The 12,020-nt window shown below is 49.2% G+C and overlaps 3 protein-coding genes across 3 annotated transcripts; 1 reads left to right on the top strand and 2 right to left on the bottom strand.

Annotated features, from left to right (window-relative positions):
• Nucleotides 1-727: 727 nt before the first annotated feature.
• N7473_011711 (alpha/beta hydrolase) lies at nucleotides 728-2,212 on the bottom strand (the record flags this gene model as incomplete). The annotated part of the gene is made up of 1 exon (XM_057157650.1): nucleotides 728-2,212. One exon carries the CDS (start codon nucleotides 2,210-2,212, stop codon nucleotides 728-730), a length of 1,485 nt encoding a protein of 494 aa, XP_057003500.1.
• Nucleotides 2,213-7,704: 5,492 nt separating this feature from the next.
• Nucleotides 7,705-9,246, bottom strand: N7473_011712 (translation initiation factor eIF2B subunit beta; the record flags this gene model as incomplete). Its single annotated transcript, XM_057157651.1, has 4 exons — nucleotides 7,705-7,777; nucleotides 7,854-8,709; nucleotides 8,773-9,068; nucleotides 9,149-9,246. 4 exons carry the CDS (start codon nucleotides 9,244-9,246, stop codon nucleotides 7,705-7,707), a joined length of 1,323 nt encoding a protein of 440 aa, XP_057003501.1.
• Nucleotides 9,247-9,881: 635 nt separating this feature from the next.
• Nucleotides 9,882-11,486, top strand: nemA (Nem1-Spo7 phosphatase catalytic subunit NEM1; the record flags this gene model as incomplete). The annotated part of the gene is made up of 2 exons (XM_057157652.1): nucleotides 9,882-11,286; nucleotides 11,344-11,486. The coding sequence occupies 2 exons, from the start codon at nucleotides 9,882-9,884 to the stop codon at nucleotides 11,484-11,486; spliced, it is 1,548 nt and encodes a 515-aa protein (XP_057003502.1).
• Between the last annotated feature and the right edge of the window lie 534 nt (nucleotides 11,487-12,020).

Raw genomic sequence — 12,020 nt, forward strand, 5'->3', positions numbered from 1 at the left:
TCTAAGTCTTCGCTACTCGATGTAGGGGAGATGAAAGGATTTGGGATCCAGTGAGTTGATATGACTTTCGAGGTGGAGTTGCACTGAGCCGGGTAGTATTAGCCAGATAGGATTAGATTGTGATAGCTGCCCGCCTGCAAGTCGCTACCAACATGAATTCCAACAGCGAGGTGGCGCAGGAGGGGATGGCGTCGCCCATGGCCCAGTTAGAGCGATATGGGCTTGTTGACCGGGCTTGGTGTAATGGATCAAAAGTACCATTAGTCTTCTGACTCGTCGAAGGTTGTGCCATCGTCAAGTTCCAGATTAAGCCTGCAATAGCCGAAACCAACACCGCTAACGGGCCAACGATCCCTAGTAGGCTCGCAGCGATAATTTCGGAGCACCTCGAAAATATGAAGAAGAGAGAAATGTAAAAAGAAAGAAAAAAAAAACGATTATACTTCTTAACCAGGGTAGCCTAGTAGCCATGGTTGCAAACCCAAGTATTGTTGGTGGAACAAACTACAACTAAATTACTCGGTTAACAGATGCGAAAGACACATAGTGCTCTAGACTTACAATAAACCCATTTCAATGAATACGAACTAATTTCAAAGACAATCATGTTCTATCAATTATACACTAGACAAGGCTATGTGATTTTCCCAGTTGCCCAAAGCTATTTCTCCAACAGGCACCGAGATAAACTTACTCTAGCTGTTGATCTTCCGAGTATATCAAATGATTAGCTGTTAACAATAGTGTTGTCGGTTGGGAGAGTCAGATTGACAAAGTAGTTGTTCGCAATGTCCCTCGATTCCCCAAACACCATGTATGAGGTATGACCATCCCCCTTCCGCGTGAGAAGAGTGCTGTTCTGAATCTGATCACGCAGTCCATTGGCCCAGATATAGGAGCACGAAGGATCAAACTGCGAGTTGATCAAGAGAATCCGAGGGGTCCCGATAATGTTCGCTCGCCGCACTTTGTTGACCGCAGGGAAGGGCCATCCGATACACTTGTTGCGTCCATCATCGCCAATCTTGACATGGGGCCACTGGGAGCTGGCAAGCTCGTGCTGGTACTTCAGGGCGACCAGAGATTCCTCGGGATGGTCCCAATCAAGGCAGCTGACGGGCTGATCCTGGAAAGATGTTGACGAAGAGTTCAAGGCAAGTGTGTCGGAAAATCCAGATGCATCTCCCTTGGTGGCAGAGTACAGAGCTTTACCAAGCTTGTTCCATGTTTCGAAAGGTCCTGACTTGAACCACAGCATCGAGTTGACACTGTTGAGGATCTCTTCGCTAGTCACATCGGCACGACAGGTACCACTGACTTTGCATGAAGGTGCAGGGAGGGGCTTCTTGTCTGCTTTCGCGAGCAGATCATCCCATATCTTCAGAATGGCGGCAGAAGTTCCATTGAACGGGCATTCCTTGCTGGGGCCACACCACTCAGTAAACCGAACCAGCTCGGTCTCATAGGTGAATGACTTGACGGTGAGGTATGAAATATGATCGGTGCTGTGGTCCATATTTCCGTCGAGAACCATCGTGCGGATATTCTGGGGGAAAAGTTCGGCGTATGTCTGACCGATCAATGTTCCGTACGACAAACCAAGATAGTTGAGCTTCTCATCACCTAGCCCCTGGCGAATTGCTTCAATATCCTTGGCAACACTGACTGAATCCATGTGTTTCACCAGGGGTCCAGTCATATTGTAACAACTTTCTCCGAATCTCGCATACTTGTTGACCAGTGCATCAAATTCGATCTGGTTGGATGGCCAGAGGGAAACACGCTGGTTGTAGTACTCGGGATCGCATTTGATAGGAGAACTGATGCCGACACCACGGGGATCAAGACCGATGATGTCGAAACGGTCGGAAACTTCATCGCCAAATAACTTGACTGCACCTTCGATGTATGAAACTGAACTGTAGCCTGGTCCACCAGGATTAAAGAACAGGGTACCAATTCTTTGCTCTGGTTTTGTCGCATTATGGCGGAGCATTGCAAGTTGGATCTTCTCGCCATACGGGTTGTCCCAGTCAATTGGTACCTCGAGAGCCCCGCAGTCGAATCCAGAGCCAAGATCACCGAAGCTGGATGGGCATTTCGCGAACTGAACTTGCGAAAAGGATGTACTAGCGGGGACAGAGCGAGCATTAGCGACGGTCCAGATGGCTGGAATGGCCATCAATGCGGAGAAGATATGTAATGAAAACATGACTGACGAGGGAGTCTCTTTTGAAACTTTTCTCGCTGTCTTAGCTGGTATAACCTGGAAGATGATATCTCCGGGAAAGGAGTCGCATTAAATAGGGCTCTCTGGCAACAATAGATGTATGATCGCCTCCAAAGGCGAAGCTACTGATCCTTGGAATCTGGATCTGGGGCTCGCGCTCATGTCCTAAAATGAATACAACGAGTCGATTTGATTGGCCAGTCGTGAGGGATGTTCGCTGAGCCTACTTCTTCCACTAGTCCATATTCAGCAATTGAGTTGTTGGCCCCCGAAAGTGAAGCCACGTAAACGGAAGATCGGCCAAGTTACATGGACCGCCGCCTGGCTCGCCGATCAGATCCTCAGCACCAACCCCAACAAGGCAGAATATGGCTCGGAGAACGACCCCGGGCGCTGCACCGCGTAATGATTCATATCCAAATGAGATGATCGGTGGGCTTGGGGGCTGAACTTGCATGTGTGGAGACATATACTTTTGCGCCACGCCGGTACGCCCGACCCGCCAAGCTCGAACTTGGCGCACTTTGATTCCCTATGAGGAATAGCTCCCGTCCCAGACCAGTTCGCCATGCGTTCAAGGTTGACTTGAACTTCAGAGGGAAAGTATATTATTTACTTTAGTATGTTCCTTGTGCGGATTTGGGCAACAAAAACAAAAATAGAAATATGCACTCACAGTAAGATCTAGATAGAGAACGCATAGCGAGGAATATTCTGCTCTGAATGAACCGGCCCAGATCAATGGGAATCCTCACAACGCTTATTTTTGAATCTAGTAGTAGTGACCGCTATCACATAGAACTATACAGCCATATAATAAACAATACGAATATTCGCCACTTGAGGGGAATCGCCATATTTTTGAGATGTACCTCTATTTCCTACTATTTGCATACTGTTTGTTTTTGCTTGTTGGGTTACTTTATTTGGGAAGATCCAATGACTTGCTTGGACCCTAGCATCATATCTGGGGATTAATTGCCAAGAGTAAAGTTTCATCAATCCGCGCTGAATATGCCCTGATCAAGTATAGCTTGGACAGGCTGAGTTTCGCTATCCGATAGTTCAGCTGGCATGGAGTATGAATCCAACATCGCTTACCAAGTTCCACTAGTTTATTGTGTTGAAAGCTACAAAAATAGCTGTGGTGGAATCAATCCTATGCTTACTATGAGAAGCAGAATTATCATGTATAAAAGGGACCATATACCAACCCTGAGGAGATCAAACTACTCTTCCTTTCAACATGCAGTCCGGTGACAAATCTATCCAGAGCGAGGACTACAACATGATCGACCTGGACAGTCATCAGCGGGGGGGGGGGGGGGGGGGGCCTCAATGGCCCCCCTGCCTTGCCTCTTAATCTCCATGACCACAAATCTCATATATGCCTGCAATGAGGAATTATTCTATTCACTTCCTGTATAGCCCCATTCGTGAACTACCCAAGCCTCCACTGGGGGGCGAATCTGTCCGATAAGATTGGTCCGTTTCCAAATATTTCACTTTCTATCATGCAAACTGACAGAGATATCTATGATCAGCTTTGAGTGTAGAAAGTGCCATCCTGGGAGTGACGACTGTATATTCGCTAGGCTTACGAACATGGCGACTGCTCAAAGCGACATCGGACTGCCGACCACTTACATCTGAAAGCCGCTGGAAATTAGGCATTTCTTCTATTTCTTTTGTCATCCAGCATCCCATTGGCTTCCGGGGCAGAAAAAGAACGAAGGGTGAACGGCGACATGCTAACGCAAAATCTCATTTCCTCTCTTCTTCATGTAGTTTGACTTCTTCCACTGAACTATCTTGTGGGCTTTATACTTGTCACGATTGTACTCGTGATTGGCTTGACTAAAGAGCCTCCCAGCGTACAAATGGAGTCTTTGCCTCCGTCTCTTTTTCTCACACAAGTGGGCTTTACCCTGGCGGTTGTCGGAATTTTGGCCAAACATGGTGTACGACAGCCATTCCCGGTCTCCTCCATTCCCACAGGCGCAATTTTCCGACCAGGGGTGCGAGTGATCATTGAGGATATTGTATCGTTCAGCCCTGATGGAGAGGTATACAGCCAGTGTGAAGTTTCGACGCCTGATTGAAAGATTGAATTGATTTTGGGGATTCGGTGGACTCCTTATGGGCATTCTGTTGATAAGTATCCTTTCTTCAGTTCATGCCCCAACCTTCGCTTAGGGACTTGGTAAGCTTATTATTGATCCATTCCCAATTCCATTGTCCCGGTTGTCCCCTTACCCCCGAATTAGCCCTCAAATCTTATTTCATGTCACTATCATGACCCGACCTGACACTTTTTGTCTCTATCTGACAGGATGGTCGATTCCGTGGATTTGGGCCGGTGTTTGGGCTGTTATTACCACCTACTGGATCAAGTCTGCGCTGAGGAGAAAGAAACGTACCTGGTCTGCGAGTCAAAGGGAGAACGCGGTGTAGACCGTTCCCTTCGAAGTCATTCTGATGGATGATGGGGAGAGGGTTACCATATTTAGATCTACCCTTGACAAAGAAGAAGGTGTTTGAACTCTGGAGGGTTTGTGTCGGTGCAACTTCGCGCTGTATCGTATGTATTTGAGGAAACGCTGCTGTTGGGGTGGTTACGACTGATTCTTTCCCAAAAAGGATCGCCACGCCAGCATACTAGTCAACGTAAACGAATTTTTTTGATTCTGCCGAAGCTTTCGTTATTCCGCAACGTATCACGGAAGTGCTGGTACACGTTATGGGAGGCATTGAACAGCTATGCTATCAAATACAAGGCCTCCCAGAATCTTTTTTCACAGGAGATCAGCGGGGAGCACAATAATCTTTTTACTTCATAAGAGCGTTGTCAATAGCAGAATTGGGATTCGATCGTATAGTTTGACGAATCAGTGATTGAGATAGAATAATTCACGCTCCTTCTACTACGGCTCATGTTCCTCTTCTGTCTGATGTATGTGACCCATGTTAATTTCACAGCGAGTCAGGTGCGAATGAGAAAGTTATCAGTACTTCCCCGATGCTCTCTCTCCGTTATCTACCCTTAAATTGAATGTAGATGATCAAGATACGCCACTTGGCGTGATTTATCGGTACGATGTAATACCACTTCGCACCCTCCAGCCTTCTAATGACCTCTCTATTTTGTCCTCCAATTTCCTTAGCATGCTGGTCCAAACCACCATTTAGTCGGCCTCAATTCCATGCCGCACCACCCTGTCAAGTCCTTCAGACTTTCCGCGGGTGTGTCTACCTTGTGCTAATGGTCAATGAATTGTGCGCTATATGACCGCATGAATGGTTGCAACAACGCCTTTTGTAGAATTTCTTTGTGCACCCAGACAGCCACCCTCGTGTGGGAAAAGATGGGCCACCAAAAGGTACCGACGGGCTATGCCTAAGGGAAAAGTGGAACTAAGGGCTGCATAGCCACCCGCGTGCGCAGTATATGATAGCGGTATGGCGTGCATGATTCTGTCGGCGTGCAAAGTAGGATTCCGTTCATCCCGGTAGTTGGGGCATCCATGCGAGGAAAACAGAATCGGAGACTGGCGTGCAATTGGTTGATCTCGATCCGCCTCATTTGCGGCCATATAAATAGTAGTATATAGCACAATAGAGCTGCTCCAGTAGAAGAAGCTTACATGCAGCACGGCGAAGTCTCTATCAACTAGTGGCATCGTGAGGGAATCGCCTGAATAAATGAAATCATAGACCTGTAGATCATCCTCCATTCCGAATTTCCAAGCGATTAATCCTTGCTCTTTTTGGTAGCACTGGTTGAGTAGGTCGTTCCAGGCGTTTGGGCAACGTTCCGCAGCAGGAAGTTCTCGAATGGTGTCCAGATCCTCCAATAAACCCGGGATTTGGATCATAATATCGGTCAGTTCCTCCAGAGGGGATTTTTTAGCGTCTCTCCAGGGAGCTGTCACCCATCGAGCGTCACTAAAAGGAGAACGCTTCCTTCGGCCAGCACCACGGATGAACTACATGTAGAAGGATCAATATAGATGGTCCGTAAATACTTTTGGATGTTGAAGACGCACCGATACAATCCGACCGCTTGCGAGTAGGCACCTTCCCGGCTCGCTCCATTTCTTATGGTATCCTCTGTTCATGAATAGGGCCATTATGCCGTCTATATGGGCGTAATAACCATTGATCTGGGGGATCGGATTTGGCTGGCGCTGTCCATTTGACTCAGCGCCATAGATAATATTGTAACATGAGCATGATGACCCTTATTCCCAGACTGACACAAGAAAGAAACACCCACCTCGTAAAAGCGGAACATCCGAAGAGGGGCCAGACGGCCATCTCCAGTTGCCCTTTGCGGATCTTGCAGTGCCATGCGCATCTCTTGCAGCGCCATGCGGTGTGCCTGGAAGCCTGAAGCGTCATCGTGTCTAAAGTAGATACAACGGTGTGAGTGCGACGTAAGGTCTGTATATCTAGCACTGATATCGAGCCATTACCAACTGCCCGTAGGCTGAAATCCCCAAAATATGAAAATGATAAACTCTCCACGTCCACGAATCGAACCCTCAATCTTGTCGTTCCCTATATACTTCGTCTTGTTACTGCGTCGCCAGCCACGGACACTGAAGAACATTGCCAGTCCCACCCCGCACCCGATATACACCTTTACACCCTCCTACCGTCAAAAATGCTATTGAACAATTGGAATAATATATAAAAAGGTATAATGATACTAATCTCCCCTAAAAAAACAACATTGCTTAAGAAAATCTCGAAAAAAATGAACTCCCCCCGCCTAGGGGTGTGCCCGGCCGTCCGTGGAACTCGAAGCGTCAACACTGGCCCAGTATTTTGTTTTCTTCTTTTACTTGCCCATTCCTCCAGGGCAGACCAATGGTTCACCAATTCATGGTGGATACCAACTAGGCCATCGGAGAGGGGGGAGTGATTGCTTGACCTTGAATCCGGTGATAACCTTTGTTATTGCCTAATTGGGATTGGAGTTCCCAGTAATGAATATCTACCAGCCGCTGAGTACCAATCCGGAAGGGAAAAGCCAAGAATTGCCCAGACAAAGAAAATCCGGTACCTAATGCCCAGTGATGGAGATCCAGGATTATGCTCGAAATATTCATCATGACCTAACTACGCCGGGCCTCCACCGTTGTTTCTACCGCGCCTGGCGGGGTAGCATCTGTCTAAGGTCTAAGATGATCAGGGCGGTTTCTGTTATGCGCACCCCTTTTAGCGATCAGTAGACAGACAAGACTTCTTAGGTTCTCATATTCCGAGGATTACACGGAAAAAGTCATTTGGCGTCGAATCATGAAGTTTTTGATCTCTATATCTAACCCACATGGAAAACCCTAGCAAGACTCCTCCATAAGATCATGGCACACTATTCCTCGGGTATCGTTTTCAACGTGGCCCATCATCTCAATGACAGAGTCAGGAAGCTCTATCCATTATGACTTTTAGGTCAACCAGCTTGTCGTTTAGAAGCTGATATCTTCCTTCCGGTAGTGGTCGGAGACAATGCGGTAGAGGTATGATGGGGCATGTCCACCTCTGTGAGAAGGATCCAATCGTTAGCAAAGGGTATGCGCGGATAAATCAGGGGAAAATCGTATGGAAGTAAACTCACAAGTTAGTGATGTAAAGATCGACCAGCTCGGCTGGGACGTAATCATAATTCGGGTTCTGGACGTCAATCTGGTCGACGAGATCACCATCCTCATAGGGAAGGACCTTGCTGGCGTCACCATACTCGATGAGAGAGTCGAAATCGAAAGGATAGACCGGGCTCAATTTGTAAACACCGCTCACAACGACGACGGGAGTTTGGTGAACCTTGGCAGCGCGGGCAATGACCCGCGTGCCCGCAGCAGCGACGAGACCGCCGTTTGCGAGGACAGAATGTGTGCCCAAGATGACCTTGTTGACACGAGACATGAGAGCAAAGACGGCAGAGTCTGGGATGAGAATGACGGTGATGCCGAGGGCAATTAGAGGCTTCTGGAATGCTTCGGCACTCAGCTCGTCATCATCGCCGAGCGGGTTGCCGCTGACAGTGGCGTGGGTGTTTTCATGGTTGTTGGGGAAGGATTCGGCGTGAATGACAGTGAACTTGCGCTTGGTAGCGGCCTTGAGAAGGAACTTTTGCACCGTCGTGGATGAAGTATGTGTGAGGATGATCTCGTTGGAATGGATGTGTTCCAACGCGTATGATGCAATCTGATCGTCGACCTGACCCAGCTCATCGATAATCTCACCAATACCTTCCAACACCTCGGCCTTGACATCTTTGGATCCGGGACCGTGGCCGGGCATCCGCCCATTTGGAGATTGTGTGCCGGGAGTGCTTATGGGCGAGAATTCTGCTTCGGGGTGGGAGAGGAGACTGAACATGGAATGAAGAGTAGGCCGAGATGAAGAGCGCTCTGCACCCTCTGCACGGAGAGAAAGCATATCTCTATCCAAGGGCAATGACGAAGACGGATCTAGTTCAGATTTTGGTTAGTTACCTATCACATCGTGTGAGTCATGAAGATCGGGAGACTAACCGTCAAAAGCCCGAGGAGTCTGAGGCTGGCTCTCTGATCCAGCTTCACTCAGAGCAAACTCAGCTTCATGATCATCTTCCGCCTCGTCGCGAATAAGGCCGAGCACTCGTCGCACAACGTTGCCCACCACCATCTCGCGCGGCTGGGCCGCTACGAGCCGCCTTCCCACGGTCTGCACCCGCTCAATGAGCTTCAGAGGGTCGGATGTCTTGCACACCGAAACAACATGGCGAAGGAGGTAGGCGGTTGCTGTAGCGCATGATCGCGAATGGCGGATTTGTCGTCGCTTGAGCAATCTGAAAACGGAAGTCTTTGTATTAGCAACGGAGTCACCTGCCGGGGGACAGCTCAAAAAGAAAGACGGAGGGCAGCGCACGAAATCAGGTTCTCAATAGAGGTCTCGACCGGGTGAGTCTTGAGGGATTTGAGGAATGACCCCAGCCCTGGCGTCAGGGCAAGCGACGTCGACGGCATGAGAAAGTGGGATGTCTGAGATGATATGGGAGTAAAGAACAGTCTGTAGGTGAGGGATTAGCAAGCTGATTTCCGGGTCGGTAGTGCAAGATAATCTCAGGTTTCATGTAGACCAACTTACTATTCAGAAGATCTTCGAGGAGAAAGGAAAGAGGAAACTGCTGTAGTTGACAGTGACTCCAGTGAGGGTGAAGTGGGCGACAAAGCATTCAATTCGATTTTCTGCCGTTCGCCGGCTGTCCGCTTCCCCACACTTTGGGTCCTCGTCACGGCCCTGCTTCCTTCTCCTTTTCGCGCCCGTGACGTTGCTCTCTTTGTTCCTTCAATCCGATACCCATCGTCCTCTTCGATCTCGTGCAGTCGTCCCTTGGTTCCGCAGCAACATTCGGTCTGGAGTTGAGCGCGGAAATACTTCCGAGGCACGGGTGAGACTGGCGCATTGAGGTCCGTTGAACCCAGTCGTGAATCCAGCTTACACCTCCTTGAGATGCCCCTCTCCTGTCCTTGAGAACCTCCCACGACCCTACGATTCGCATCCCAGATGGACCGCTCCAAGTAAATTTGACGATTCGCTCACGATAATCCCTGTTTTATAGAATCCCAGTGCCCCTGTCTCCCGTGAGCCTCGTGGGAAGATGAACTCGCTGAACATCCTCTCCTCGCGAGTCATCGGGCAGTCTTCCACCTCTCCGCGTCCAAGATCGCAATCCCAGAGCGATAAACGGCGCGCGACTGCGCGGGGTGACTTTGACTTTGGCAAGCACCGGTCCTACAGCGAAGATAACTTCCGGTCAAGCGCCACTCCCGAGCCGAGCTACGAGCACCCTGCACCGTACGTGGAAGACGAAGGCTATGAGGACACGCATAATTCATTTGACGAGAAGACGACTTTACTCCACGGTGTTCATAAAGATGGTTCCTTCGCAACGAAGAGCACTTGGCGGCTCCTCACCAAACGGATCTTCGATGCGATAGCCGAGACGATTAAATTCATTCTATCTACGCTTGCTGCCCCTGGATTCTTCGTGGCTCAGTGCTTCCAAAACAGTGACGGGCATTATTCGCTTCTGGCCCCAGTGAGGAAGATCTGGAGAACGTCTGTTGATACAAGGAATCGGCCGGATAAGGGGCCTTCTCGGGTAGAAACGCGGCGACGAAGTGGCTCCACTCGCAAGCCCAGACCCCAGGCATCTCGTGAATCTCTTCATTCCAATACATCCGAATCAGAGACAGACCGCGGATCTATTAAAGGTCTCACCAGCGGGAAGACTCGATCAAGCAACAACCAAGCTCCCGACCAAGACCCCAACCATGATGAGAATACACCGCGCCGGTCGATACGGATCAAGCTGCATAACGAGGAATCTTTGAAAAAACAGAGGCAACAGCGACGGACCCAGAGCGCAGATCTGGGGCAACTGATGCCCGAGGGCGTGACTCGAGTCCAGGGGGCCGTTAATTTGGATAGCTTGAAGTCTCCCACTTCCCCATCCGTTCATCGCATTACGAAATACCCCCACTCTCCAGCTCCTCCACGTCCTCTTCTCCCCCCGCGACTGCCTTCATATACAGCTGCACCGCGCAATGCGAGGCTTCCGCAGAAGACGTTGGTGCTGGATCTTGATGAGACGCTCATCCACTCTCTCGCCAAAGGTGGTCGCATGTCTAGCGGGCACATGGTCGAGGTGAAGCTCTCCATGCCCGTGTCCACAGCTTTGACGCCTGGAGGACCACAGACCACGTTGGGTCCGCAGCACCCAATTCTGTACTATGTTCACAAGCGGCCACACTGTGATGACTTTTTGCGAAAGATCTCCAAGTGGTATAAACTTGTGATATTCACCGCATCTGTACAGGAATACGCCGACCCTGTGATCGACTGGCTCGAACAGGAACGCAAGTACTTCCAGGCACGGTATTACCGACAGCACTGCACGTTTCGGAACGGCGCGTATATCAAAGATCTGAGTTCTGTTGAACCGGATCTGAGCAAGGTTATGATTTTGGACAATAGCCCGATGAGCTATCTTTTCCATGAGGGTGTGTAACATGCGATGGCAGCTACTCTATATACCGACCTCTAACATTCTTTTCTAGATAACGCTATTCCCATCGAAGGCTGGATCAACGACCCCACGGACAACGGTCTGCTACATCTAGTACCAGTCCTGGAAGCTTTGCAGTATGTCACCGACGTCCGGGCCCTGTTGGCACTTCGTCGCGGTGAGACAGAGACATAGTCGCTACCGGTCTTTTATTCGCACTTTGTAACTATGGATGCACATTGTAGGTGTAAAGGGAGTTTATGATTTTTGCCAGTGTTCCTCAATAAGCGAAGCCACGTTCCAATTCACAAGAGAGACCATTGACTAAAAAATTATACCTTGGTTACGCGGACTGGAGAAGAGAATATACGGACGAGGAATGAAGCTATATCATCGAAGCGCAGTTTATTTTTAATGGCATGAGGTGTCTTGTTTATTGGAGACGAATGCTCCATACATACTAATCTGCATAGAGTTTATATTGGCCGTGGAACGCAGTCATTATTGCATTCTTGTGAGCATCTCGTAGGTAATCTCAGTGTGGGTTTATCAGATTAGCACGTGTATTTTGATCGGCCATCACACCCGCCCCTCACCTCGGTCCAGTTTCCTCCAGGACTCGTCAACCGTGCAACCTCAGAATTGGTCTAAAATAGTAAGACCCAATAATGTCTTAGAAGAGAGCGGCTAGTGTTTTGACTAGCATGTGACCACCTGGGCCGCTTTTTG

Source organism: Penicillium subrubescens (assembly GCF_028828155.1).
Source record: "Penicillium subrubescens strain IBT 31985 chromosome Unknown utg000010l_segment0_segment0, whole genome shotgun sequence".
Classification (NCBI taxonomy): Eukaryota; Fungi; Ascomycota; class Eurotiomycetes; order Eurotiales; family Aspergillaceae; genus Penicillium; species Penicillium subrubescens.